This window comes from Equus quagga, chromosome 7 (genome assembly GCF_021613505.1).
Source record: "Equus quagga isolate Etosha38 chromosome 7, UCLA_HA_Equagga_1.0, whole genome shotgun sequence".
NCBI classification, from domain to species: Eukaryota; Metazoa; Chordata; class Mammalia; order Perissodactyla; family Equidae; genus Equus; species Equus quagga.
In genome coordinates this window covers 83,953,205-83,979,085 of record NC_060273.1, presented here as the reverse complement: position 1 = coordinate 83,979,085, position 25,881 = coordinate 83,953,205, and the positions used below count along the sequence as shown (strand labels likewise).

At 46.6% G+C, this 25,881-nt stretch overlaps 1 protein-coding gene across 1 annotated transcript in view; it reads right to left on the bottom strand.

Annotated features, from left to right (window-relative positions):
• The window catches only part of FSTL4 (follistatin like 4), a 386,938-nt gene extending 361,523 nt beyond the window's left edge, over positions 1 to 25,415 (bottom strand). Inside the window, exon 1 of the mRNA XM_046668053.1 lies at positions 25,290 to 25,415. Coding sequence (XP_046524009.1) covers positions 25,290 to 25,415 — 126 coding nt within the window. The remainder of the gene's footprint in view (positions 1 to 25,289) is intronic.
• Positions 25,416 to 25,881: the final 466 nt, after the last annotated feature.

Below are 25,881 nucleotides of genomic sequence, written 5' to 3'. Positions count from 1 at the left end.
TGCTGGGGGCAGAGTGGACACATTACTATGAAGGCACAACAATAAGGCTGACAGCTGACTTTTCAGGGGAAAATGGAACCAGAATACAATGGAATGACATCTTTAAAATTCTGATAAAACTTAGAACACTACACCCAGTGAAAATATGGGTATTTATAAGGTAAAATAAAGATGTATAAAGACAAACAAAAACTGAGAGAATACATTTCCAGCAGATTAACACTAAAAGCAACACAAAGGAACGCTTTGGGTGAAAGGGAAATTTCTCAGATGAATGCATAATTATGCAAGAAGGAATAAAGAACACCAGAAAGGGTTTAAAAATGGATAAATCTAATTTTGGCCACTTAGCACAACAATACTGCCCTCTAAAGTAATAATATTTGTATAACTAAAATACATGATAATATGATCACAAAAGGTCAGGAGGTCAGATGGAATTGAAGCATTATAACGTCCTATTACGGTACAAAAAATTGTAAAATTAGTGCTATGAGGCAAAGGAGTGAGATAACAAAAAAAATAAAGAATCCAAAGAAGACAAGAAAGGATAGAAAAAAAAAAAAGGAATAAAGAACAAAGAGAATAATGTGTTAGATTTAAAAGAAAGTGGACTAAATATCTCAACTAAAATACAAAGATTGACATAATAGATAAAATCCAATTATATGCTGCTTACAAGAGACACAACATAAATGAAAGGATACAAAAAGGCTGAATGTAAAAAGATAGAAAAGCTAAACTGTATTAAATCCAAGAGAAAGTTGGTGTAGATAAAGTAGACTCTAAAGCAGAATTACTATTAGTGACAAAGAGGGGTGGTTCATAGTGATAAAAGGACAATTCAACAGGAATATATAGCAATTCTAAGCTGGTACACAGCTAATAGCATAGCCTACACATAAATAAAGTAAAAACTAAAGAACTAAAAGGAGAAACTGATGTTGACAAATCCACAACACCGGTGGGAGAATTTAAGAAACCTCTGTCACTAACTGATAAAATAAGAAGAGGAAAAAAACTAGTAGGGACAGAGAAGATTTGAACCTCATGATTACCAAACTTGATGTAGATGACATACATCGAACACGGCACCCACAACTGCAGACTGTACATTCCCTTCAAGTGTCCGTTCAATAGTTATAAAAATTGGCCATATGCGGAGCCATCAGGAAGTTTCAACTTTCAAATTATTAAAATCATATAGAGAACAAACATAGTTTTCTGACTACAGTGAAATTAAATTAGAAATCAATATAACAGAAGGATACAGAGAAAAATTTCCAAATATTTGACCCATGAATTTAGAAGCATATTGCATAATTTTCAAAAGAAAGTCACAAAGGAAACAAGAAGATATTTTGAACTGAATGACAATTGAATTACACCGTTTAAAAAATTGTGGGATGCCATTAAGCAGTACTTGGAGAAAAATTATAGCTTTAAATGCATATGTTGGAAAAAAAATAAAGGCTAGAAATTGATAACCTAACCATCTATCTCTAAAAGCTAGAAAAAGGACAATTTAAGCACACAAAAAAAGTAGAAGGAAAGAATTAGGAGCAGAAATCAATGAAATAGAGGAAACAAATATACCATAAAAATTTAGAGCCAAAAATTGGCTCTTTGAAAAGATTAATAAACTTGAGAAATTTTTAAGAAAGCTGATCAAGAAAAAAAGAGAAAATGTTTACAGAATTCAAAATAAAGCTAGAAACCACACATATTCAGTTTCTGGGTTTATGACAAGTGTCAGTGTAATACTTCGGGGAAAGGATGGCTTTTTCAACAGATGGTGCCAGATCTATTGGATATCTATATGGAAAAAAATGAACCTTGACCTCCTAACCTTCAACATACCTAAAATCATTTCAGGATGGACTGTAGATCTAAACATGAAAGATAAAACAATAATGTTTCTGGAAGATACCATAAGAGAATATCTTCATGACCTTAGTAAGTGAAAATTTCTTAAATGGGATGTGAAAGGCAGCACCATAAAGGAAAAGAATAATATTCTGGACTTTACTAAAACGAAGACTTCTGTTCATTAAAAGAGATAATTAAGACAGTGAGAAGTCAAGCCAACAAGGGAATACATTTGCAACGTATGTATCTGATGCAGGACTCATTTGGAAAACAGCAAGTACGTTTGCAAATAAATAGGACAAACACAAATAAACTAATTGAAAAATGAGCAAAAGACCTGAATAGGAAATTCACAAGTTAAACCACAATGGGATACTACTCTACACCAGAGAAAACATAACATTAAAAAAAACTGAAAATACCAAATGTTTACAAGGATATGGAGCCACTGCCATTTTCATATTCCTAGAGGAAACCGCACCAGCCAGACTCCCCTCCACCGGTCTGAGCCTCAGTTTTATGGGATCCTCCCCTGCAGACAAGAGGTGCTTCCCGCAGTGAATTGCTCTTAGTTATCTCAGTGGTTCCTTTTTTGGCTTTTTAACCCTTTACTATCTGTTTAACCAATTCCATATATTAAATTATATTAGCATAACTAGTGTGATTTCTGTCTTCCTGACCCAACAATTCCTCTGCCAGGTAAATGTCCAACACAAGTGCATCCATGTGAGCACCAACATATGTATAAGAATGCGACGTGCAGCATGACGTGTAACAGCCAAGAACAGGAGCAACCCAAATGCCCACCGAGAGTACAGTGGATAAACACAGTTTGGCATTATCCATGCAATGGAAAACTTCACAGCGATGCAGAAGAACAGACGCTGCAATATGCAATAACTTGGGTGAATCTCACAGACAAAATGTTGAGCGAAAGACGACAGAAAAGTACAACTTACAGGATTTTATTTTCATAAATTTCAGAAACAAGCAACAGCAATCTCCAGTGACAGATTAGCTGTCACTTTTGGGGGCTAATGACTGAAGGGACACAAAGGTGGCTTCTGGGGTGCTGGGAATGTCCTAAATTATGATCCTGATAGTAGTTACATGGGTATGTTTACTTGGTAAAAATTCATGGAGCTCTACACCTCAGATGTGTGCACTTTCCTACATGTTTGATTTGCTTCAATAAAAAATTAAAAAATAAAATAGGACAAAGTACCCAATAGTACCCATCAGAAGTTTGTGGAACAGAGGGAATAAATCGCACTCCCTAATTTACAGATAAGGAAGCTTCCACTGAGGGAAAGGCTGAGGCTCACTAACTATCACATGAGCAGTAAGTGGCCAAGTCAAGGCTAGACTCAAGCCTCAGAAGTCCTACTGCTACACTCCACTGCCTCAAAGCAAACACTTGATGAATATTCATGAGACAGAGGGCAGGGATTAAAAGTTGGGACTCTGAAGTCAGACGGCTCTGGGATGGATCCTGGCTTATTCCTGCCAGCTGTGCCCCTGCTACCTTTGGTGAATTATTTCACCTTCCTAAGCCTCAGCTTGTTCATCTGTAAAATAAGGGCAGGAATTGTACCTTCCTCACAGAGTGGCTGTGGTGACTAAGTGAAATAATAATAAGCCTATACTATCCTTAGCATGGCGGTCGGCATACAGGGGTCCTCAAATGGCAGCCATCACCACCATTATTGCCATTAATGAAGATACTGAGAGACAGAGACGATAGGATTGTCTGGGGGAGGTAAATGGGTTCAACAGCTCCATCAATTCTTGAGGCTAAATAAGAATCTACCCCCAAAAAGCTGTAGCAGAAGGGTACAGAACAGAGTTCAATGACACCAACGACAGCAAGGCCTGGATGAATTGCCTAAGGAAGAAATTAGTTGCTGCAGAAGCTTCAAACCAGATGGTTAATAAATGAGTTAGTGCATGGGCATTACTTAATGACTAAATTTCCTTAACTAAAAATATAATTTTATTACGGTATAAATCACACTTTCTTGAAGTAGGGAATTAATTTTAGATTTTTCATTCACTGTTCATAACCTTTCCACGAATTTGACAGCCAAATCATTTTAAATGTCATTTAACCAATACAATACAACAGCTTTATTCCTTACTGTATCTTTCCTGAATCTATTATCTTCTACTATAATGTAGAAGAACTGAGGTTAAAGATTACCATTCCATCAGGCTGTATTTTACTGTGCAGTTGAACTGCATAATCTTTATTTCTGAATCAACATAATGTGAGTGCTGAATAATACTTTTCATAATCCAAAAATCTATTACAGATTCTCAGCTACCAAAAAATAGTTCGAGAGCTGCTGAAAGAGTATGAATGAGGACCCTCCGACTCCATCCCAGATCCTTCTCACGTCCATCTTAGGCTGTGCTCAGCATCCTAGGCTGTGCGTGAGGCTCAGGAGAAGGACGGTGGAGCCGGGTCACAGACCAAAGTCACACCTCCTCATCCACGTATCCGGCCATCCTTGGTTAGAGGGTGAGTCTCAGTCTGTCACTCAAAATATTATGGGATTCAGTGCTTCTGGGAAAATGTTGGCTCTGCGGTTTAGGAAACGGGATCAAAAGCACCTACTACTAAGAAGAGAGTGCCATGAAAACAGCAAGCTGAATGGAGCTCCACATAGCCAGGTCTTCATCAACAAAGCAGAAGAGAATCTGGCACAGATGGGGCATGGCCTGCCGAGATGGGCAGCTGCCGGCTGTCTGCCCCTGCCAGTGTCCTGAGTGTGAGCCATGACCAGCAGCACTCAGCCCAGCTTGGAGGAGCTGAGGAAGTCCCCTGCTTCCGAGTTCCTCAGGCCCCCACTAGCTCAAGAAGCTACTAAATGCAGCCCATGTGTTCATTTTATAAACCCCTCAGTACACTTGAGATGGAGGCTTTGCTAACAGCCCTAACCACTACTGAAATTCTGACATCTAAATTCTAAGTTTTCATCCCTGAGATCCTCTTAAAACTAATGCTCCTTTAACAACCTTTCTTACAATTTGTCATTTATTCATCTTAATTTTAAAAATTTGACTCTAACCACTTTCATTTTTGCTAGTAAGATACCACTCTGCAATTAAAGCCTTCACGTGGACTGACAGAATACAGCTAAATACAGCGATGCCTTATGCAGCATGTATTCCATCACTGGCTCCTATTTACGGAGCCCACACCAAGTGTCTTATACACTTCATCCCATTTATATGGTTCAGTTAAAGGCAGAAGGAAAACCATCGAGTTGTTAGATTTCCCAGCACATCATGTCTGGGTCTTCAACGTCAGATGACGAGAGGATTAGGGGATTAACCCTAAACTCAAGAGCTAGCTTGAGAGCCAAGCTGAATAATCCAGCAAACAACAGGATTTTCTGCCAGTGCTGGGGAGCGGGGGGTGAAGGTGGGAGCTTCCCGAACATCCGATGCCTCCTTGGGTCATGTGAAGCCTGCAGCAAGTGCTCAAGGAAAACACCAAACAAGGAGGTGAGAAACGCCACCTAATTGAGGGGTGAGAGTTCATCTCGCACCTCACAGGGAACAGCATCACATGCCTGGAGGCCTCTGGAGCAGAGAGGGGTGTGTCCTCTCTGGTAGGCTGCCTTAATGCCTCAAAGGTGTGTTAAAGGCGCGAGAGGCACAGAGGGCACACTAACCTCAAGATGCTTAGATAGCTTAGCAAGTTGGGCACACAGCTTCAGCCCTTCCGCCTTTCAGCCAGCACTGCCCACAAGCTGCCCAACCAGGTGCGGCCTCGCTATCCTTTCTCAGGAGACCAAGAACTTAAGGGGTGGGGCTGGGCATGACCGCATGGGTGCAGGAAGTGGCCTTCCCAACACTTCGGGTCTGAAACACAGATGGTACAGGGACCAAGTTCTGTGCCCTTCTACTTCCTATCCAACTGTAAATGATCAGTGTAAGCAAACTGTTTACAGCAGACCAGGGAATTTAAAGGGAGGATTATCGAGACACAGGGAAGACACCAAGTATGGATGATTTTGAAAAATATCAAAGAAATCTCTCTACGATTAGGGTGCAAGACATCTGTTAAAAAAGATAAAAAACCACCACTCTTATGAACTGACCGCTAGCCTCCCTGTAGCACACTTGTGGGGAACATCAATTTTATTATGTCCACGAGGGAGACTAGGAAACAGGACCCTCACAGCCCCCAGGAGGTCTGAATAACTTGATATTATTAGTAACTGCTCCACCAGCTGCAGCCTTGAGGCAGCCACCCAGATATCTCCCAGTCCAGTTGACCATCTGTAAAACAGGCAGACCAGCCAGCCCAGCCAGGGCGAATTAAGCCAAGCCTTAGAAACGTGAGCAGAGTCCCAGATAACCCCGCCCAGTGCTTTCTGATGGGGAGCAGAGGGCAGTCAGTATAGGAGAGAGGTGCGATGCCCTAAAGAGAAAAGGTATTGATGGTGATTACAAGACACTAGATCAAAAGGAAAGCTTGAAGATATTTGTCAGGCCTTCAGAAATTAAGATGATTTGGATGCTAATGTTCTTGTTTTCAAAAGCAAAGAGTGAGTAGAATACTATACGAGGATTTGGGATTTTAAAGTCTAGGTATTACCTAAAGCTATACGTTAAAAGTTATTCATTTACAATTGAAAAAGAAAAAGTGGTCTGAATTTAAGGCAGTCTTCTGTGGCAAATCTCCCAAAACAACAATACAGGTAAACATTAAATCACATCTGATGGATTAAATGTCACTGACTAATTGATCCCTCCACCTTGTTAAACATAATCGCCTGCACACAGCCAGATTAAGAGACCAAGAAGGAAAGAGGGGCACTTTCCAGTTTTATCTCTCTGACAACCCAACAAATTAAAAACTAATTACCTTTTTTATTTGGAAAGTAATCCACATCTCTCCCTCAGAATAAGCAATCCTGGCGCGCAGGACTATCCTAACAGTGAGCAGCATGGGGCTCTAACTCGGCACCTAGGGACCACTTCACCAACAGTCCTCTCTCCAGCGATGCTAGCAGGGCTCAACAAAGCCCAGCCCGTTACTGCAGAGCTACTTAACCACAACAAGCCACGGTCGCGCTGGATTGTCATTACTCGAGCAGCATCTGTCTCCCCAACTGTCCACATCTCATTCATCTCTTACCCCAGCACAGGGCCTGGCATATTATAGGCCTTAAACAAGTTTACTGTGGGAATGAAATCCGATTACTTCACTATCTCCTAGCAAGACTACAGGGCGAGTGAGGTTCTCCTTGAGGCTCGCGGAACACACCAACTGTCACTGAAGCCTGGCTTCCTATACTTTTCCTTTTTTAGGTAAGTTTCCACAGAAACAGGGACCCCCTACGGTGCCTTCCTCATTCTGGGAAGCTTCATGTCCACTCGTTGTCCTGCCAAACAAGCAACTCTCTTGGGCTGGCTCTGGTCCAGCAGTCTGCCTGCCCTAGGAAAATCAAGACCATCTTGGGGGTGTTTGGGGAGGAGAGATGGCCCCTGGGAGAAAAGGGGACAGGTTTACACTTTAATTATTCATTATACCCTCCAAGTGCCATCCAGTAGACTATGTAACTTAGCATCAACCTGTTTAACACCATAGTCAAATCTGCCACTGTTTTTTTTCTTTCTGCCAGCTGTAAGCCCAAGATGAGTTTAGAATAACCTGTGTCTAGAAAATTAAGAGACAATAAAGGAAGAAAGGCTGCCCTGCAGCATAGTCCTCACGTCTAAGTCTATTTTTATTCTTATTTTTGTACATGGAGTATGTTGGGGCCGGGGCGGGAGGGGCTGGCGGGCAGTGTCACAGGTATAAATGATCTAATATAAAGACGCAAAAAGTTCCAGAGCTGTGGGGGGGCTGGGGTGGATGAGAAGGAGGGCAAGCGGAGAAAGGAGGATTGCGGGCCAGGGCAGGTGGGGTGCGGGGCAGGGCAGTGTCCAATAGGAGTGAGGCTGAAAATGCCCGAGTGGCCCATGTCTAAGGACAGGCACACTCTCTTCTCCCAAAGGAAACAGGGAAGACCCCTTAATCCCAGCACGCCAACCAGAATCTCCCATCTTGCCCAGAAACAGATCCCCTCCCTCTGATCCTCCTGCTTGGCCAGCAGCCCCTCTGCCCTCCAGGGCACCTTTGTCCCTGGGCATCTTCCGCGCCTCCTCTTCACCTCTTTTGTGAGCCCCAGCCTCTGTGGGTTCGGCTTTGTGAATGCTATTCCCCCCACCTCGATTCTGCCCGAGACACTCAGCCCTCACCCAGGCTCTCAGCAGAGCTCCTGATCCATCTCCTGACCTATTTATTTATTCATCCCTTCATTTGCTCATGTCGTCATTCATTCAATAAATATTTACTGTCCTGGGGATACAGTAGTGCCCAGACAGCCCCTGTCCCCGTGAAGCTGGTGATATTACACAGAAAGACAGACAACAAACAAGCAAATTAAATTTATAGGACACGTCATGGTAAGAAGTGCCACGGTGAAAAAATAAAACAGGGAAGGGGGCAGAACGACAGAGGGGCAGGGTCTGCTATTTTAGACAAGGTGGTCAGGGAGGTCCCCTCCAGGGGACTGTTATTTGGGTAGAGATCTGTTCCCTCTGAGCACAACCCTCCACTGCTCGGTCACCCCTTCTGCCCATCAAGCACGCCCCAGTCTCCATCATCGTCTCCCCTCTCTAGCTGGGCACCAGCAGTGGGAACTGGCACTGAGCATCGCATTGGCTGAGCCCTCTCTACACCTGCCGCCTTCAATCCTCACAGCTGCCAGAGGAACCTCTACCTCCGTGGCTTCCACTCAGAACTTGGTGATTTTTGATTGTTGTCTGAATAAATAATTGGCCTGGACTCCCTATGGGCATCTGCTTTTGTACAGGAAGATAAATCCCCAAACACACTTTGATTAGAAGGCACTTTCCTTGTACCACCATAAAACTTATATTAAAAATGGAACTTAAAGTAGTTTAAATGAGTTATATATAATTAAAAAGCCTTTAAGGTACAATAAGGCTCTTTTTCAATTTTCTTTTATAACAGAGTCAAAAAGGAAGAAAGGCACCCAATGGTCATCATAGCTGGATTGCTACTCACTTAGTAGCTGGCCTGTCTGAGAATACCAGGTAAAACCAACAGGTTTTTTCTGGTCCTTTCCCTGCTTCTTAGGTGAGAAGATCCAGGAGCTTCAGTTAGCTCAGCTATACAACGAGATTCAGGGCAGTGCCTCTGCGATTGTTGTGAGAATGGAATACAGGCTGTGCAAAGAACGCTCACCATCATCCTCAGCTGGAGAAATGCATGCCCTACATCTGCCAGGTCAGGAGCTAGGCCAGCCTCCGTCACCCACACCTCCCAGGGCGGCCTCGAACTTGGCACAAAGGCACTTGGAAGCTTTGTCCCCAAGAGCCTGAATCTCTGTCCCCCTGAAGAGCAGATGCTGAGAAGGACAATGTTGAGAGAAGTGGGTGTTTCGTCTGTGCTTCCTCCAGAGGCTAACCCAGTGGATCCCATATAGAGATACTTTGAACAACCCAGAGCTCAGGCCGCACCCCAGACCAATTAAATCACAATCTCTGCGGCTGGGACACAGGCATCACTATTTTCTTGAAGCTTCCCAGGCAATTCCAATGTGTGCACACGTTTGGGAACCACTGGGTAAACCAAATACCTTACAAACTCTCTCCCCAGAATGAGGCCATCACACCGCATGTCATAATACTGCTTACTGCAGTGCTGGGCAGCCTCCAATGGACCACCACAGCCCCTGCAGGTGCTGGCAGGGCTCTCCCAGGAGGAGCTGGTGGTGCTGGCACAGAAACTGCACACAGTAGCACCGATTTCTTTCCCAGCAAGATTTAGTGAAGCAGGGGGATGCTCCAGCAGGCCTGTGCTCTCTCTCCACAGGGAGTGACACCGCCTCAGCCTCCAGGGCTCAGCAGATCTCAAGAGCCACTGGGTGCAGGTGGGAAAGGCAGGTTCAGCACCCAGAACTGAGAGCCTCCCCAGTGAGGGGGAGAAGGGAATGACTGGCCTGGACTGGCTTTGTGCAGCCATGAAGGCATTCATCTGGGCCCCGGGCCCCCGCCACACTGGTCCCCAGCTACAAGGTGTTAATCTCCAGGAGCTGCAGTTTGCTCAGCTAAGATGAGATTCAGGGTAGTGCCTATGAGATTGTTGCAAGAACTGGGAGCAGAAGGATGCAAAGAGCCCCCGATGTTTGGTGTCTGCTGTAGCTGACCAGTTTCCACCCACAGACAGCAGCTTGGAGATTCTTGGGCATCACTTTGCCCCCAGCCCCGAGCATAGCGCCCAGAATGGAAGAGGTGCTTATCCATGTTTCTGGGCCTCTGGAGTATAAGGGAGGTTGATAGTTCTGCCGCAGCCAGCGGGCTATGATGGGGAGACAGGCAGGCTGCAGGAAGGCTCCGATGATGGGTACAGTGTCAACCGTGAACCATCAACACTTGGCCAGAGCTGTCCTCTCACATCTCTCTTACACCCACCCCAGGCTGTTGTCCCTGACTTTCTCTCACCCTTTGGGGCTGCCCATTGGCTCACTGGCTCCAGCACACTTAAATGCTGGGATTCCTGCCCCTCGGTGTTCTGCAGATTAGGCACTTTGTGTACCCTGGACCTGTATGTGCCCGGGGTATCCTTGCCCTGCCCACAGACAGCCCTTCCCTCCTTGCTCACAGGCAGCCCTGACAGCTCACCAGCCACGGCCATCCCATGGAATGGGAGCCGCAACTTCCTGATATGCTCACCCACCTAGATGAGGAAGGCATACCTCCAAAGCAGCCACCACCACACCTTAAGGAAGCTTCCTGCCCTGTGTGCCTGGGGCTTCCCTACCATGGCCGCCGCTGGGGAGGAGGGCGCCTTCCTCCATGACAGCCCCTCCATAGCAGGAGCACACAGGGCTTGCCTCTGGCAATAACCCAGCACTGACCCCTTTGCTCCCTTCCAACGGCTGGTGGAAGAGTGAGCAAACAGCCACGTTTTCCCACTGGGCTTCCCGACCCTCCAAAGACCTTTATCTGACAGTAACCACCTTGGTCACCGACACTGGGCGTCTTGCCTCCTCCCTAAGGTCAAGGTCCCAGAGCAGCTTCTGAAAGGGAGACAATTCTCATCAACCCTTAGAAACTTCCCAAGGCCAATTCTGGGGAGCTGAAACAAAGACCACCACACACCATCACACTTAGGTCTCCATCCAGAGCCCAGACACTCGCCTTCCCATGTGTCCAGGCAGGGCAGTGGGCCTGACGAGGCCCTGCCCTCCATGAAGGGGCAGATGCTCAGGGACCCACAGAGCAGTGGCAGCAAAGTCCCCACCAACCCCCCTGGAACAACTGGAAGGAAATAGCCAAAAAGACATTAATTCTCACAGGTTCAGTGCTGCCCTGCAGGCTGTTCCCCATGGTGGGAGAAGATAAGAGAAAGGTGTGCGTGTTGGGGAGCTAGGGGGTGAATAGGGGAAGGATGTCCTCTACCACTCCCCACAGGGAGGGTCAGAGCTTGGCCACTCAACTCTGCTGCCCTCTGGGAGGTGAGGAGGCCTTATCTGGGTAATAGGGTCTACTTTGGCCTCCAAAGCTCAAAATCAAATGTCCTTTTAATAGCCTCAAAAATAGGTGAGGGGGTGGGCAGTAAAAGCAGAGCTGAAGTTTGTGAGGAGCACAAGCTGGACAGTCAGAGGGCCAGAGGCAAACCCCGGCTCCACCACTTCATAGACAGAGACCTCAAACAACTCGCCTAGCACCTTGAAGCCTCTGCGTCCACAGGTATAAAATAAGCAAGTTAATAGTACCTCATAGAATCTTATCGAAAAGTCAAGGAGGTAATCCACTGAAAGCTTTGACAAAACGATACCTGTTTATTAGTGTTATCATCACTAATAGCTACGAAATTCAAAGAATTCCATATCAGGACTCAGAATTCCTATCAGGAATCTGGTCCTTGTTCCTATGAGAGAAGAAGAGTAAATGGCATTCAGACACGCAGCCCCAAGCTCCAGAGGCCTCCCTGCCCTGTCATCCCCACCCTAGAGGTGTCCCTGGCTCCCTAACACACCCCAACTCTTGGTTACACGGAAATAGACATCATAGCAAAAACCAGGTTCCTAATGCAACAAGACTTTGCACCTGGCTGGGAGCACAGCTCAGCCCCAGAAGTAACAGAGCATCTTTCACGTCTCATCTTCCGTGATGACAGGCCTAATTATCCCACAACAGCTCAACCGCAGTGGTGCTCACTGGATTCCACAGGGTGGCAAACCCTCTAAGAAGAGACATGTGGTAAAGCCATGACTCCCCTCCCATGAAGCCCTTCTCTCCTCCCAAGAACAATTCCAGCTGAACCTCAAAGCAGCTGCACTAAGGAGCTCCCTGCAGCCACAGGAGATGGGACCCTGGAGTCACAGGGCAGTGTCCAAGCCCCAAAGCCTGTTCCCCTTGAGTCAGTTTGGTGGGCAAGGCCTAGACTCAGGCACCAGGAGGGAGGGATGGGTCAGGGTGCTCACTGGCGAGGTGTGAGTCAACCCGTGGAGGTCAGGCCTCCCTTATAGCCTGTCTGCTGGGATAACCTAGGAATGGATATGCTGGGCTTCCAAGCTGTCCAGCTGCAGGCAGGCCAGGTTGGTGCGGTGAGGGTACCATTGGGGTAGATAGAAGAAGGTGGGCAGGCAAAGCAGAAGAGCAAAGATTTAAGGCCATGTAGGTAGGCCTGAGCCTACCCCGACTCCGGCTCTGAGGATAGCAAAGCTTGACTCATAAAATGCCACACTTCTAAAATCTCAGCTTGCATTGCTCTGAGTGCTTTCCGAGAGGTTGGAGGCTGGCCCCTCAGTCTCGCCTGCCCCCTCTACCCACAATACTCTACTCTCCCACTCCTCCTCTAGAATCACCCAGCCCTGCACCCACACCCTCTGCTCAGAGGCCCTGGATGTCACCTCACCTATGGGGACCTGTCCCCCAGCCACACGGAATGAACCAGAGCAGACGCTTCTTCAAGTTGAGCCAATTGGGTCCCCAGAGACTAGACTTCCACTGAGTAGTCCAGGGCCCTGGAGCTGCAAGTTGGTGTGTTGGCAGGGCCAGGGCCACGGGGCTAATTTTACCTGATAAAGGCCACGGGATGGGATTCACAATGTCTGGAGAGAACAGGCAGAGGACAGAGAAACGGAAGCTGGAGATGGTACAGCTGGGAAGAAGTGAGATGAGGGACAGGCTGACCGAAGGCTCTATGCCTTGAGCCCACCAGGCAGCCTGTACTTGGCTCCAGGAGATCTCTGGAGCCTCAGGATAACCCTTCTTTCTATACGGGCATATTGGAAGGTGACTCTGCTCCTGGCCTCCAATGCGTCCCTGAGAAATCACTTTGCAAGCAAGCCCAGATATCCACCCCAGCCAGTCTCTTCTCTCTTCCCCTCCCACCAGACATGGTCCTATTCCACCCCACACAAATACTCGGAGAATTCCACCTCCTTGAATACTTAAATACTCTGCCCACCCAGATCTCCACCATCCTCTCCACGGCCCTCCACCTCCAAGAGGTCCTTCCCAATCCCGCCTCCCACCCAGCACCTCTCTGCTCCAAACTCTCACGTCACCCACGGTTCGCCCACACTACTAACCAAAGACATTTTGTACCATATTAATTGCTCACCACGTGTGAGCAGACAGGTGATTTCTTAAAGCTCTGTTTATGATTCTTCTTTCTCCTTTCTCATAATCTCAAGGTGAGACATCAGCCCACATACAGGAATTTCCTGTAGAATGCAGCTCATGCCTATCTTTTCTTGTAACACAGAATAGTTGTTTTGAATGAGATTAGGTTTAAATTTTATTATACTTTTCATCTAGAATGTATAATAAATCACAGATAATTTTGTTCCAGTCAGCATGGCCATACAAGTGTTTTCATTCCTAAAAGTTACCAAACCAATTGGTATACCTAGTTGGACCGGAATGGCCACCTAGTTCAAGATGGGACTCTAAAGCAAGAGCTAAGACTTCCAGTATGACAGTTTGGGCACTGGGGTGGCAAGATCACACACTGCAGTACCCTAAGCAAGATGAGGCAGTCAGAGCAGTAAAGAGCAGTGCCCCCTCCCCACCGCCAGCCCAAGTCCTCTGAGTGGGACCTAGTATTCACTGAGCCAACAAGAGTGTCAGGCCTTACAGGTAGAACCACCTTAGGAGAGGTGTCCTGCTCTGGTGGACATGTTCTGGAAGGTTGGGGAGCGGCTCTAGTGAAAATTCTGAGCCCTGGACACCATGGGGCTGCTGCAGTCAGTACTCTGTCAGCCTGCATGGGTGACATTCTGAGACTTCAGCTTCTTCCAGCCCCGAGCCAAGCCTCTGAGGTCTCCAGAGCAGCTGAGTCATTGGCCAGGACAAACCTGTGACACGACCATCAACCACGTCCCCTCTAGGGAGGAGAATGTCTGAACCATGAGAACAAGCATCCTGTTCTGGGACCAGGGGTGGATGAATGGGACCAGAGAAGACAGGAGCTCTTTCTTCCTTTACTACTTAATAAATATATCTAATTTCCTTTAGGCTAAAGTTGAGAATATGATCACTATACTCAGGTTAGAAGAGATCAACAATTGACATAGGTGTTTAATTCCTTTTGCTAGGTCAGATTCCTGTTCAGCAACAGCTAATTGCTCCATGCCCCTCCCAATTTCCCCATCCCACTCTCATGCCCCGCTAGTCCTCAAGCCCAAAGAATGGAATCACAAATCTCATTTCTCTTGAACCACTTAGCCCTAAGACCAGGCCAAGTGCACAGCTGAGTACTCGGTGGATACCTGTCGATGACTAAGATTTAAGAACACCAGATGTCCCAGTTGGCCCTGACAGCCCAGGGCCAAGAGACCCATACTAGGGAGGTAATAGTGTCCTAAGAAGGTCAAGTGGGAAGTTCTGCTTTGGGACACAAAGACATACTCCTAAGCTATATTGCCAGGCGAGGAACACCCAAGCATGAGGCAAAGAGTCCCATTCTTCACAGCCAAACACTAAAGTGGAAACAGCATATGTAACAACCAAACAGAGGAGAGTGGAGAAGGAAGAGGAGGAACAGTGAGGCATATATTAGAAGCACTTCAATTAGAGCATCGCCTGGCAGGCCTCTCCCATCTGACATCTCCCAGTGTGCCCACATGAAAGTCTCCGCCCCTGGGATGGACACACAAAATGTGGCATCCGCAGAATCACAGAACCCTGAGGTCTTTATTATAGAGGAAGGGAAATAAATGGAGAAAGAGTTCTGTTTTCTATATTTAGACAGAAAGCTTTAAATGATGGAACAGCTTAAACAAGCATTTAATCCAGTTGTCCTAAGACTAGCACCAAGAAAAGCCATCAGGAGTCTTACACCTACTTGATGACATCTCCAAAGAGAACTTTTGTTCCTACCACCCTCAATCTCTTCCCTCCTTTGTAGGAACAGTTGGTAGCCACCCTCCTGGAGCCACAGACTATTTCTGCTGACCTGAAAATTCTAAGCACAAAAGGAACATCATGCATTTCTTCGAGTTTCTATTTCACTCTATGGGTTCCCATTTTGGGTGAGGTTCTGGTGGGCCTGTCCCAGTGATGCTGGCCTTTTTGAAGAGGGGATAGCCAGGGCCAGGCAAGCCCCAAAGACCACTCTAGGAAGAGAGAGCAACTGAGTCAGGATTCCTCCCCGCTCCTATACATGTGGCCCATAATACTCTCTTAGGCTTCTAGTGATTCAATAAGGATATTGGAAAGACTGAAACTGTGATGGAATCCTACTATACATGGAAACCAAAGACAGCCAGGTGACTCTCACCTGGGATTTCTTCTCTAAGGAGTCCTAGAAACTCAAGACACTTTGTCCAAACCCCATATCATGCCAAAATAAATAATAAAAGATTGCTGACTCATTCACTCAGTTACAAATATCTGAACATCCTACTGTGTACCAGGCTCTCCCGGACACTGCAGACCCAGGGGGCCCAGACCCCAGGCTACTTACCATTCCAGCAGAAAAAGGACCCTCCCACTCCAAGAGCCACCCTGCTAAACACTGAGTGACAAGCACTGCAGCTGAGGTTGACATGCCAGGCCCCGGTGCGGGAGAAGCGCACAAGGGTACTTAGTGGGGTTGTGACGTTATGGACACAAAGCCGCAGCTCCCACTGCCACGTTCTGCACAGGCCCTCTGGGCCAGGTATTACGTGCACCATCTGAGTCAGTCCTCGTGACAAGTCTGAAATCAGTGCTATTATCGCCTGCATTTTATTCACTGCTAACCTGAAGGTCAGAGAAAGTCAGTGACGTCCCTCAACCACACAACTGCCAAGAGAAGAAACAGATTTGAGCCACGGGGCCCCCTGACTTCAGGGGCTCTTAAGCCAAAAGCAGAACTGGAGATTCCTCAGGAAGCAGTGCAGACAGGCAGCCCGAGTGAGGGATTTAGCCCTAGCAGGCAAAAACCAACTCTGGGGTCTTAAAACAACAGATATCCTGGAGGAGAAAGAGGAAATGTAGAACATAGCACTTCACAGTTAGGCTGGGGGCTAGGGGGAGAAAGCAGCCATTTCTCCTGGAGCCCAGAGAGCTGCCTGCATCAGGCTGCCTACGCCACGAGCTTGCCCCACCACAAACCAAGCCAGCAAGAGCACAGAGGACTCAGCCTGAGCAGGGAGAGATGTGTTGTCAGGAAAGTAGGCCATGCTTAGGAGGCCCAGGCCACTTGTTGGGGCTGAAACCTGGGCTGTCATGTTGGTGTCTGTCACTTCTGTTGCCAGGCCAAGCTGCCAATTCCTGCACAGATGGTTAGGCGGCCAGCAGAGGTGGTCCTTTAAGCCAGTGAGTGGCTCACTGGTGATCAGTGGTATTCTCCGGAGAGGACTTTTGTGAGAAATAAGGGGATGACTTCTCAACTCTTAAAAAAAAAAATACATACACATGCTTTCCTCTCTCAATCCAGACCCAGATAAGTCAAAACCTCAAAGTTTAAAGTATTTTAACAAAAGTGACAGTGGCAGCTTTCCTTTCCAGCTAAGACCTCCAGAAGGGTTTCAATTTGAACTCAAGTCCCTCTTGGAACACTGAGGAGGTCGGGGGGAGGGAATCAGGGGCCCAGTCTCCAAGAAGCACCAAGTAATCACACAGGTGACTTCTAAGAACTTCCCACAGATGGAGAGAAGCCAATGGTCTCCAAGGTGATTCCCTGTTGGCCAACCCCAGCCTCTTGTCAACACCGGCTTCTCCACCCCTCCCCTGGGCAGAGTGAAGCTGACGTGCACCTTTGGTTGAGGGAAGACCCACGTCCCACAGGCCACTCACCCTCCATTCTTCACTCCAGCCAAGAGCAAACTCTCTTGAGTTTTATTATTCCCTATGAGGAATAAAACAAGACTTCTTTTTATTAGGAGGAAGAAATCATCAGGCAAATAGCAGTGGTGTGTCATTTTTCATGAGCAGATTAAAGAGATGGCAAGAAATTTCAAAAACCATGAGCAAGAAATCCTGCACCCCACTCTCCCTTTAAAATCCAGTCACACCTGTCAGTTCCACATAGAGAGGTGCTGGATCTGACAATGAAAACCTGTCTGCAGGTTGATCCCCCGCTCTTGTGCAGAAGGCTTGGGGGCCTCTTTCTGGGATAAGCACCCATCCCATCTTGGAGCTAGGTCTTTCCAGCTATGAAATTAGGACAGATACCACAGAGAGCACTGGACCTGGGTCTTAGGACCTGGAATCTCAATGTGGCTCAGACTCCAGCTCATGGGCCTCAGTTGTCAATGATCTTTGTTCAATGTCCCTGTGATTCACAGCTACGTTCTGACTAGTCCTCAGACACAACACACCTACCTGGGCAACATAGAATCTGCCAGTGGAAGGCTTCCATGGGATGGACTACCCTTTGTTCTGAAAGTATGGCTTTTTATCTTTTTTACAAATAAGAAAGGATAACAAAGGTGTAAATAAAGAGGTGATAGGGATTTCAGGAGGTAGTCTAGTTGTGTCTTTAAAAGAAAAAGTTTTCACTTTTCTGCTCTATGAAATTGAAAGGTGTGGAAACCACTTCTCTGAGCACAGTTTCCAGCACAAAGCAGACACTCAGCTCTTGCTAGACAATGAACAAGAGAATCATTTCAAGTTCCTTCCCAGCTCAGTATGCTGAGGACTCCCTCCTCCTCTCCCTGACACCAGCAGGTCCCTGGAGTTTGTGGCATCATCACACAATGCAGCGGAGCCTTCTTTGAACCCAGGTCTGCACTGAGGGGTTGGAGAGTATTTCTGGTCAAATAGACCCAAATGGTTCCACCCCCGAGGTAAGTGATGGAGAACTCCTCAACCACCATCGCTTCCCAAAGGACAACACATGAAGTGACTTTAGACAAACAAAGATGGGCCAGACCTTCAGACCGCACACCTGCTGTTTGCCCACAAGAAAGAGAGGTAGAACTCTATCTGAAAGAACACTTCAGGACTTCCTACAGGCTTCCTATTTAAAGGAATCCAGTCAGCAGCGAAAGATTTCAGATCTGAAGACAACCTCAAAGGGACCCGAGTTGGCGTCTTGACCACCCACTTGCTTTCCAGACGAGGAAACGGAGGCCCAGAGAAGAGAAGGGAGTGGCTCAAGTCCACAGAACTAGTTCATGCCAGGCTAGGCCTGGAATACAGAGCCTAAATGAGATTCCTGGGGTCTCATTTTGAAATAAGCAGACTCCTGGCAGACTGTGCTTCTTAGATGGTTCCTACAGTGCTTAGGGGGCTCTGCATGGTTCTACCTCACTAGGTCATCGTTCAAGTCTTGGAAATGGGTAAAAGGACTAAGGGGCTTTCGTCGGGACTTCAGAGAGAAGGTCAACCCATAAAACACAGGTGGGCCACTGGCATTCAGCACATGCCCGGTGTCACCCCCAACTCAACTGCCAGAGCTGGGCACTCACTCACTGACCCCACAATCGCACTTCAGAGCTCTCTTCCCCCACCTCCCCTCCCCTCAGCCTCCACTTCTGTCTGACCTCACTGCAACCCGGATCCTCCCCACAGGAACTATTTCCTCCAAAACAGGACTGGATGACACCATCCCTTGGAGAAGAGGAGGAAGTACCAGGTAAACCACTAGCTGCCCCTCCTCGCGATGCCCCTGCTAGAGTTCTGGTTGGCTCTCCAGCCTATAGCCCATTCGTGGCTGCGTTCTGTATCTCTACTCCCTACTAAGCCCAGAAGTGCTGTCAGGGAGACAGATTTTAAAGTTAAACTGAAGGGAAGTTACTTTTCTTTTTTGAATTTCACTATAGTCCTTGAAATATCTGAGCACAGCATGGGGCTACAAGGAACTGCTGGTCTCCAGGGTCAGCTGGATGCCCCGTCAAGATGAATTGTTAAATGAGAATAGGCAGGTTTTACTTTTTAAAAAACCTCTTGGTGTTAACATCAGGATCCCATGAGAAAAGAGATTAGGTTTCTCTTGGTGCACGCCTTCCTGCCTCAAGGGAACACCTAAGGCCAAAATGCAAATGTGCGTGCATGGCCATCCATCAAGAGAGATGTCAGGCTGAAGGGACAGACAGCTTCTCAGCCACTGGGGCACATGTCCTCCACCCTACACGAGTGCGCCCAGCTCTCACTGCAGTTTGCTGGGGTGTTGCCTGCTCAGAGTACAGGGCCTGCCTCAACCGATGCCCTCCATTTTTAGAACCAGTGCCCTCCACCTCCCAGGTGGCTGGAGACAAGACGAGCCCCAGGAGCCTCATAGCAGAAACCAGAGCAGTGGAGGCAGAAGGATGATGGCCCTAGCTTGGCAGGACAGAAAAGTGGAGTCCACTCACATAGGGCCTGTTAGAGTCTGTCGGACAACCACATGGCATTTACTTCTCTCTAAATGGGAGGCAACAGCAATAACCCACAAGTCAGAGAGAATAAATCAAGCAGATGATTGGGGCCTGGCAGATCTGATGCTGCCAACTCCCCGAAAAATAGAAATCAGAGCCCATTTATAACGCATGGCCTGATGTCCTGATTACAGGGGTGGAAAGTTTCCTAGAGAAGCATGGATTATTTAGCAGCAGAGGCATAAATAAAGTAGCTAGATGAGTAAATGCTAAATTAAGAGGAAGAAGAAGAATGGTTTTCTGTGAACTCATAAATGTTCATTTTCCTGAGTCACAGAACTTTTCAGAAACAATTAAAACTCTGTCAACTATCATCTCAAAACCCTAGCACCATGCAGCGTGCTAACTGGTACAGAGCAGAAGGCTTGCGAGGAACCATGCAAGAGGAGAAACATCCGACACAAAGAAAAAGACGGTGACTCCCCTGTCTGAGGATAAAAATAAGACCCCAAAACACAGCAGCTGGCAGCTGTGGTCTCCAAAACAGCCTGGCTGAGCCCTGGGGACAGAAAGTGGGCAGGACACCAGCATGGGTGGCATAGAGGTGGCGATGGGTGGAAGCATGAGAGTGTGGGCTGCCCCTCAGGATTTAATCCCCTGCAGACAAGCCAGGGAGGAAGCCCAGGCTCAGAGATTAAGTTTACCTGTTCACCTGCTTGCTTGAAAATAGGTGAAAATGACTCTTGAACCCAGGCCACTTCAATTCACTTTTCCCCTCGCCTACCTGCCCCTGCCCTCAATAGTCTCACGTCAAGCTATTTCCTGGCATGACTTTAGCCTACCCACTTCTCTCCTTTTCTTGACTGCAGTCAGCATCATCATGTTGGCAAGAGCTAAAAGGGGTAGGGTTAATCACCAACGGGATGCTCATTCTGGGGAGTGTGCATGGGGAGGGGGGTGAGGGAGGGGAACACCTCTAGAGTTTTTCTGCCCAGAGTCCTCTGGGTCCAGAAGTAGCAGCATCTCCTGGAGCTCATGAGAAACGCAGAATCTCAGGAGCCGCCCCACATCTACTGCATCAGCCTCTGCTCTTAACAGGACCCCTAGCTGTCTGCAAGCACACTGAAGCTCAAGAGGTCTAGAGCAGGACACAGCTAACTCAGGAGGTGGAAACAGCTCATCCAACGCCCCCGGAGAACTTGGAGTATTTGTCACCATCTTGAAAATGATGGATTTACTCACACAGCTGCAGGTGGGAGTTGTGCTCTCCCAATTTTACCTGAGAAACTAAAATGCACACCCTCTGATACAGAACAATCAGCAGAGAGCCACGGCCAAGTGTTCAAAGCCTAGAGAAGAGGCCGGCCGCCCTGTCTCGCAGGCCAGAACCACACCTGCAGCACACCTCATAAAAGGAGTACAGTCTGCAATCCCAGCGCTCCACACCCCGTGAAAGGACACTCGCACCTCTTGCTGAGACACCTCGCCCAGTCGCATCTTCTTTGAAAGCCAGTCAAATGCTGGAGTTGGCAACTGTGAGTGTTTAGAAAGGGTGATACTGCAGAAAACACACATAGGAGGTGCATTCAGGCCTGTCCTGCAGATGAGGTGTAGGAAATGCTGAGCATCCAGCCTGGACCCTGTCTGTTCACGGGTCGGAGGGAGCCAGTGCTCTGCATGCCTGCAGACAGAGTGAGGGGCGAGAGGGAGCAGAGATGCCAATGGGCAGACCTCACGCCCCACAGAAGATCAGCTGTCCTTCCCCAGAAATCAATAAAAAAGAAGAGGAAGGGGCAGAGGTGGGGGGAGAACATTACTAGAAGGGCAGGGGAACCTTAAATTCAATCAAATATATAAGAACAATGACACTTATTAGAAAAATATTTTCTAAAAAATTAATGCCCAGTCAGCAGCCCAAGTCTTGAATGACTAACCAGTGGAGAGAGAAGTTGGCGCATTTAAGGACTCTGCAATCAGGAGTCACCCTCACAGGAACAGGAGAGCCCCTGAGTGCAGTGAGTGTCTGGGGCCAACATTTGCAGGAAGGGAAAAGGACCAGTCAGCCAGGTAGGAGCTGCGCTGTCTTAGGCTGACCCCGGGGGTAGGGCGGAGGGGAGTCATATCGATGATTAATAGCACCCTATGTGTTTTTTTCTTGAAGACTTCCCTATGAAAGTTTGCAAATATTGAAAACATATGGTATCTGACCTCAAAGCATCCCTCTGGCCTGTAAGCACTGAGGCATATGAAGCCAACAATTTTAAAAGGAACCAATATTAATGTTTGCAGTTATTTAGTACATGTCTAGAAACTACAGGTAAGAGCAAATTTAGAAAAAGTTCAGTAAAATGCATGAAGGATGCAAAAAGCTGTGTAATGGCCACCATCCAATCCCAGAGCCCACTGCATGGTGGGCATGCAGGACCCAAGGTGGGGGACCCTCCACAAATGTCTGCCCCTCAAGAGGGGGTGGCTCTCTGCGGGCTGCCATCACATCACTTATAAAACTCTACCGATACTGATTTTACTACTGCATCTATCTATAACCAGGGTATAGGGCAAAGGGGAAAAATACAACTCTTCCAGAATTTCAATAAGTTGTATCTCTCAGAATTGTTTCCTCTGAATTCAGAATCGTATTAGTATTCGAGGCCACACTAGGCCACTCAAATCTTTATTAAAGAGGCACTCCACCCAGCTTCATTTCTTGTTATCTACATGTGTAAAATGGTAAACTCTTTGAAGCTATTTCAACTGCAGTCTTTGTATATACAACAATTTAACAAAATTCACATGTGCTATAATTGCTTTAAAATGCGTGAACACACACATATTGGTCATTTAATCCTTATTTACCCTTAGGACACTCAAGTAATTGGTATAATAACTTTAAAAGCAAATCAAATCTTATTAATGCTTTCCAAGTACTGTAAAAATCTTAAGTCAATGAATGTTTTGTAAAGTACGACTATCAGGAAGAAAACACACACAAATATTTTACCATTTAGTTCCTGAAAAGGCTTTTTGATTTATTTATTGAATCTTAGGAGACTCTGTTGAAAATAAGACCGTCTGAGGAAACTGCTAGAGGAGGTTAACATGGTTTGGGCAGCGAGTTATGGATATATTAATAGCTACAACTCAAAGAAGAAACTACCCAGAACGTATAACACACAAGGACTATCTTGGATGTTGACAAGCTGTAAGCCTGGCTTGGCCCACAAATTGCTTACAGGTTTGCTGGGGAGACCATTCAGGTCTCCACAGGAAATGCACGCGCTGTGTAGGGGGGAATGTCACGCACTTAAATATTTGCTGGTCTAGTCTGAATTTTGACAGTACCAGGGTGACTTCATATCTAGCACCAAATGTTGAATAATTATCTATTGGCTCAAAAACACACTGAGCTATTTTGCTCTTAAAATTATTAAAGGAAGATAGGCTTCATCCACATTCTAAAATAAAAATATAAGGGTAAAAAAAGGTAGCAAAGATGAGGAGTTCAGAGAAAGAGATCAAAGGTGGTCGAAGAAGGTTCTAGAGAAAAGATAAGAAGCAGAGCTGGGCCTTGGAGGACGGATGACTCAGACATGTGGAAAGAAGGGACAGCATCCAGGCAGGAGGACCCTAGAGAGTAAGGGCATGAAGGGGCCATGCATCACATGTGACCAAGGTCAGCAGACAAATGAGTTATAAACACATGTTCTGCACTCCTTATCTGAACGTCTGCTGCAGCTGTCCTATGTCTAGGGCCCACGCACATTATCATCATCTCATTCACTCACTGACACAAGCGGACTCAATGGGTAGAAGTTATAACACTTTACAAAAACTCAATCTATAGCAAAGAGAATTGGATCAATAGGGCGGCTGTTCCTGCATTCGAGAGCCTGCAGAGGCATCACTTTCTTTTCCTGAAGCAGCAAAATTCCTGGACCTGGGAGGCAACGGCATCTCCTGGGCTCTATCCCAACACGGGGAGAGGGCGGAGTAAAATTACACTCCAAAACAAAACACCGTGCTTCCTCAGAATGAGCCGCATCTGCTCTGTCTTGTTGGTACACAAAGTATTAGGGTCTTAAGAGCTAAGATAAAGAGGCCCTAAATTGGTATTAACTTACCTTCAATTTACCTCCAGCTAAATCCCCCCTTAATTGGCTTGACTGTTTTAATTGAAATAAGTGATTTAAAACAGTGGGCCAATGAGCCGCAACAGTCAGAAGACTAAATAACCCTACCTGTGGGTTTGCCTGTTTGCTTTGCTCTTAAATATTCAACAATATAGTTGTAAGATAAGTGATCGTTTTCCCTCTGCATGGATATGAGTAAAACGATTAAGCCGTTCCGTATGGGAAAAGCTGTGCTCGCTGGCAAGTTGGCCTCCAGACTCTTTCAAAAGAGCATTAAGTTGTGTCCTTCATGGATTTAGATGGGAGAGATAGTGTTTCTATTTAATCGTCTGCTCACCACAAAAGGAAGCCACGCTAACTTCAGCAGGAAAAGTGTGCATTAAATTACTTCTGAAGCTCCCCGAAGATTAAGGCTTGTAGGTTTGGGATTGCATTACAATTAAGTAATAATGGAAGAGAAATAGTGTCTTTTGATCAAATAATGCATTAATCCTACCATACACTGCGTCCCGTTATTCACTCTCCGGTAATGTTGACTTTTTGAGGTAATGTTTCTTTCTCATTGCACAGGACAAGAAACACGCGCGGAGAGGAGAAGCATGTGCACCGGGGAGGACAATGGAAGTTAAAACGCCCTGAAAAGCTCTCCTATAAGAATTAGTATTCACCACATCACAAAGAAAATCCCAGGTAGTTTTAGTGACAGGGTGTAGTCATTCCTTAAGGCTCAGCATATACGCAACATTTTCTGCAGGAAACCTGCATCCCTCATGAGCCCCAAATTCGTGAGGCCCACTACCTCCCGAGCGGAGCAGGGCTTGGCTGCAGGCCTCGAATTCTCCTCAGTACTTAGGACCAGAGTTCACTAAGCAATTAGCATATTGAGACCCCAGGGAGGCGTAGGCGAAGGAGTTTTTCAAGCACTTTAGGAGCATTTATACACAGCTAACACGCCATTAATCACTCTCATCTGCTCATTAAGGCAGTCTCCCTTAGGACCCCCGCTTGTCCGTTCTTCCTTGGCTTGATTCTTTTTATCCATACACCTGAAAAGGAGTCCATTTCTTTTCAACGTATTTTATAATTACAAGACTTCATTAATTCACATGGGTATGCTCCACCAATGAGTCTGCATTTCCTGAGTTTTATTAAATATACAGAAAGGCCATTCTCTTGAGGGTCTTTGTGGAAGACAAACCACGGAACCCCAGCTTGGCTTTGGAATCCATTTCAGAATTGGAGAGATCCGAGACCATTCCTTACAGCAGGCTATAAGCCTCTGTCCATATCAACACGTGCTCCCTCCTTCTGTGCCCTACCAGAAAGGGGTACGATTTTAATTCACACTAATCTAATTGATCTAAACTAAAAATGGAGGAGAAATCAGATACTGAAACATTGAGACGCAATCAGTTTTAAATATCATCAACATCAAATGACATCAGCTGTCAGGGGACTATACCTCTGCCTGGGACTCCCCCACACCCACGCTGAGGCTTCTGCGGGTTCCTGGGTCCATCCATCCCAGCGCAGCCGGCAGGGAGGCCCCGAGCAGTGTGAGATGCAGCCAAAAACCTCCTGGTTTCATTTTGTTGAGCCTGTTGAGAAAATGACAAATGCTCAGAGTTAAACACTGCAAAATATACACAAGTCACGGGGTACTTAGTTAGTACTTGTACTCCAGAATCAGATAAACCTGAGTATAAATCCTGGCGCCAACCCTTCTGTTGTACCAAGGAGGAGCTATATTACTTCTGAGCCTTAGTTTACCCACCTCTAAAACGGTGTAAACGATATGTACCTCATAGGGTTGCTGTTACGATTGAAGGAGTCAGTGTCAGGGACGTAGTAAGAACTCTATAAATGCTGGCTGTTACGTAGAAATCCACTTGAAATGCCACCTACCACTACGTCTACAAGAACAAACCATGGGGAGAAAGCCGGATCACCTTTCTTAGGTTACCACGCTTCAGTTTCCTCAGAAAGCCTCTGGGGCTGGGCACACAACCAGTGCCCAATAAATGCTGGTGAGGAATTATGTTAATGTACGGCAC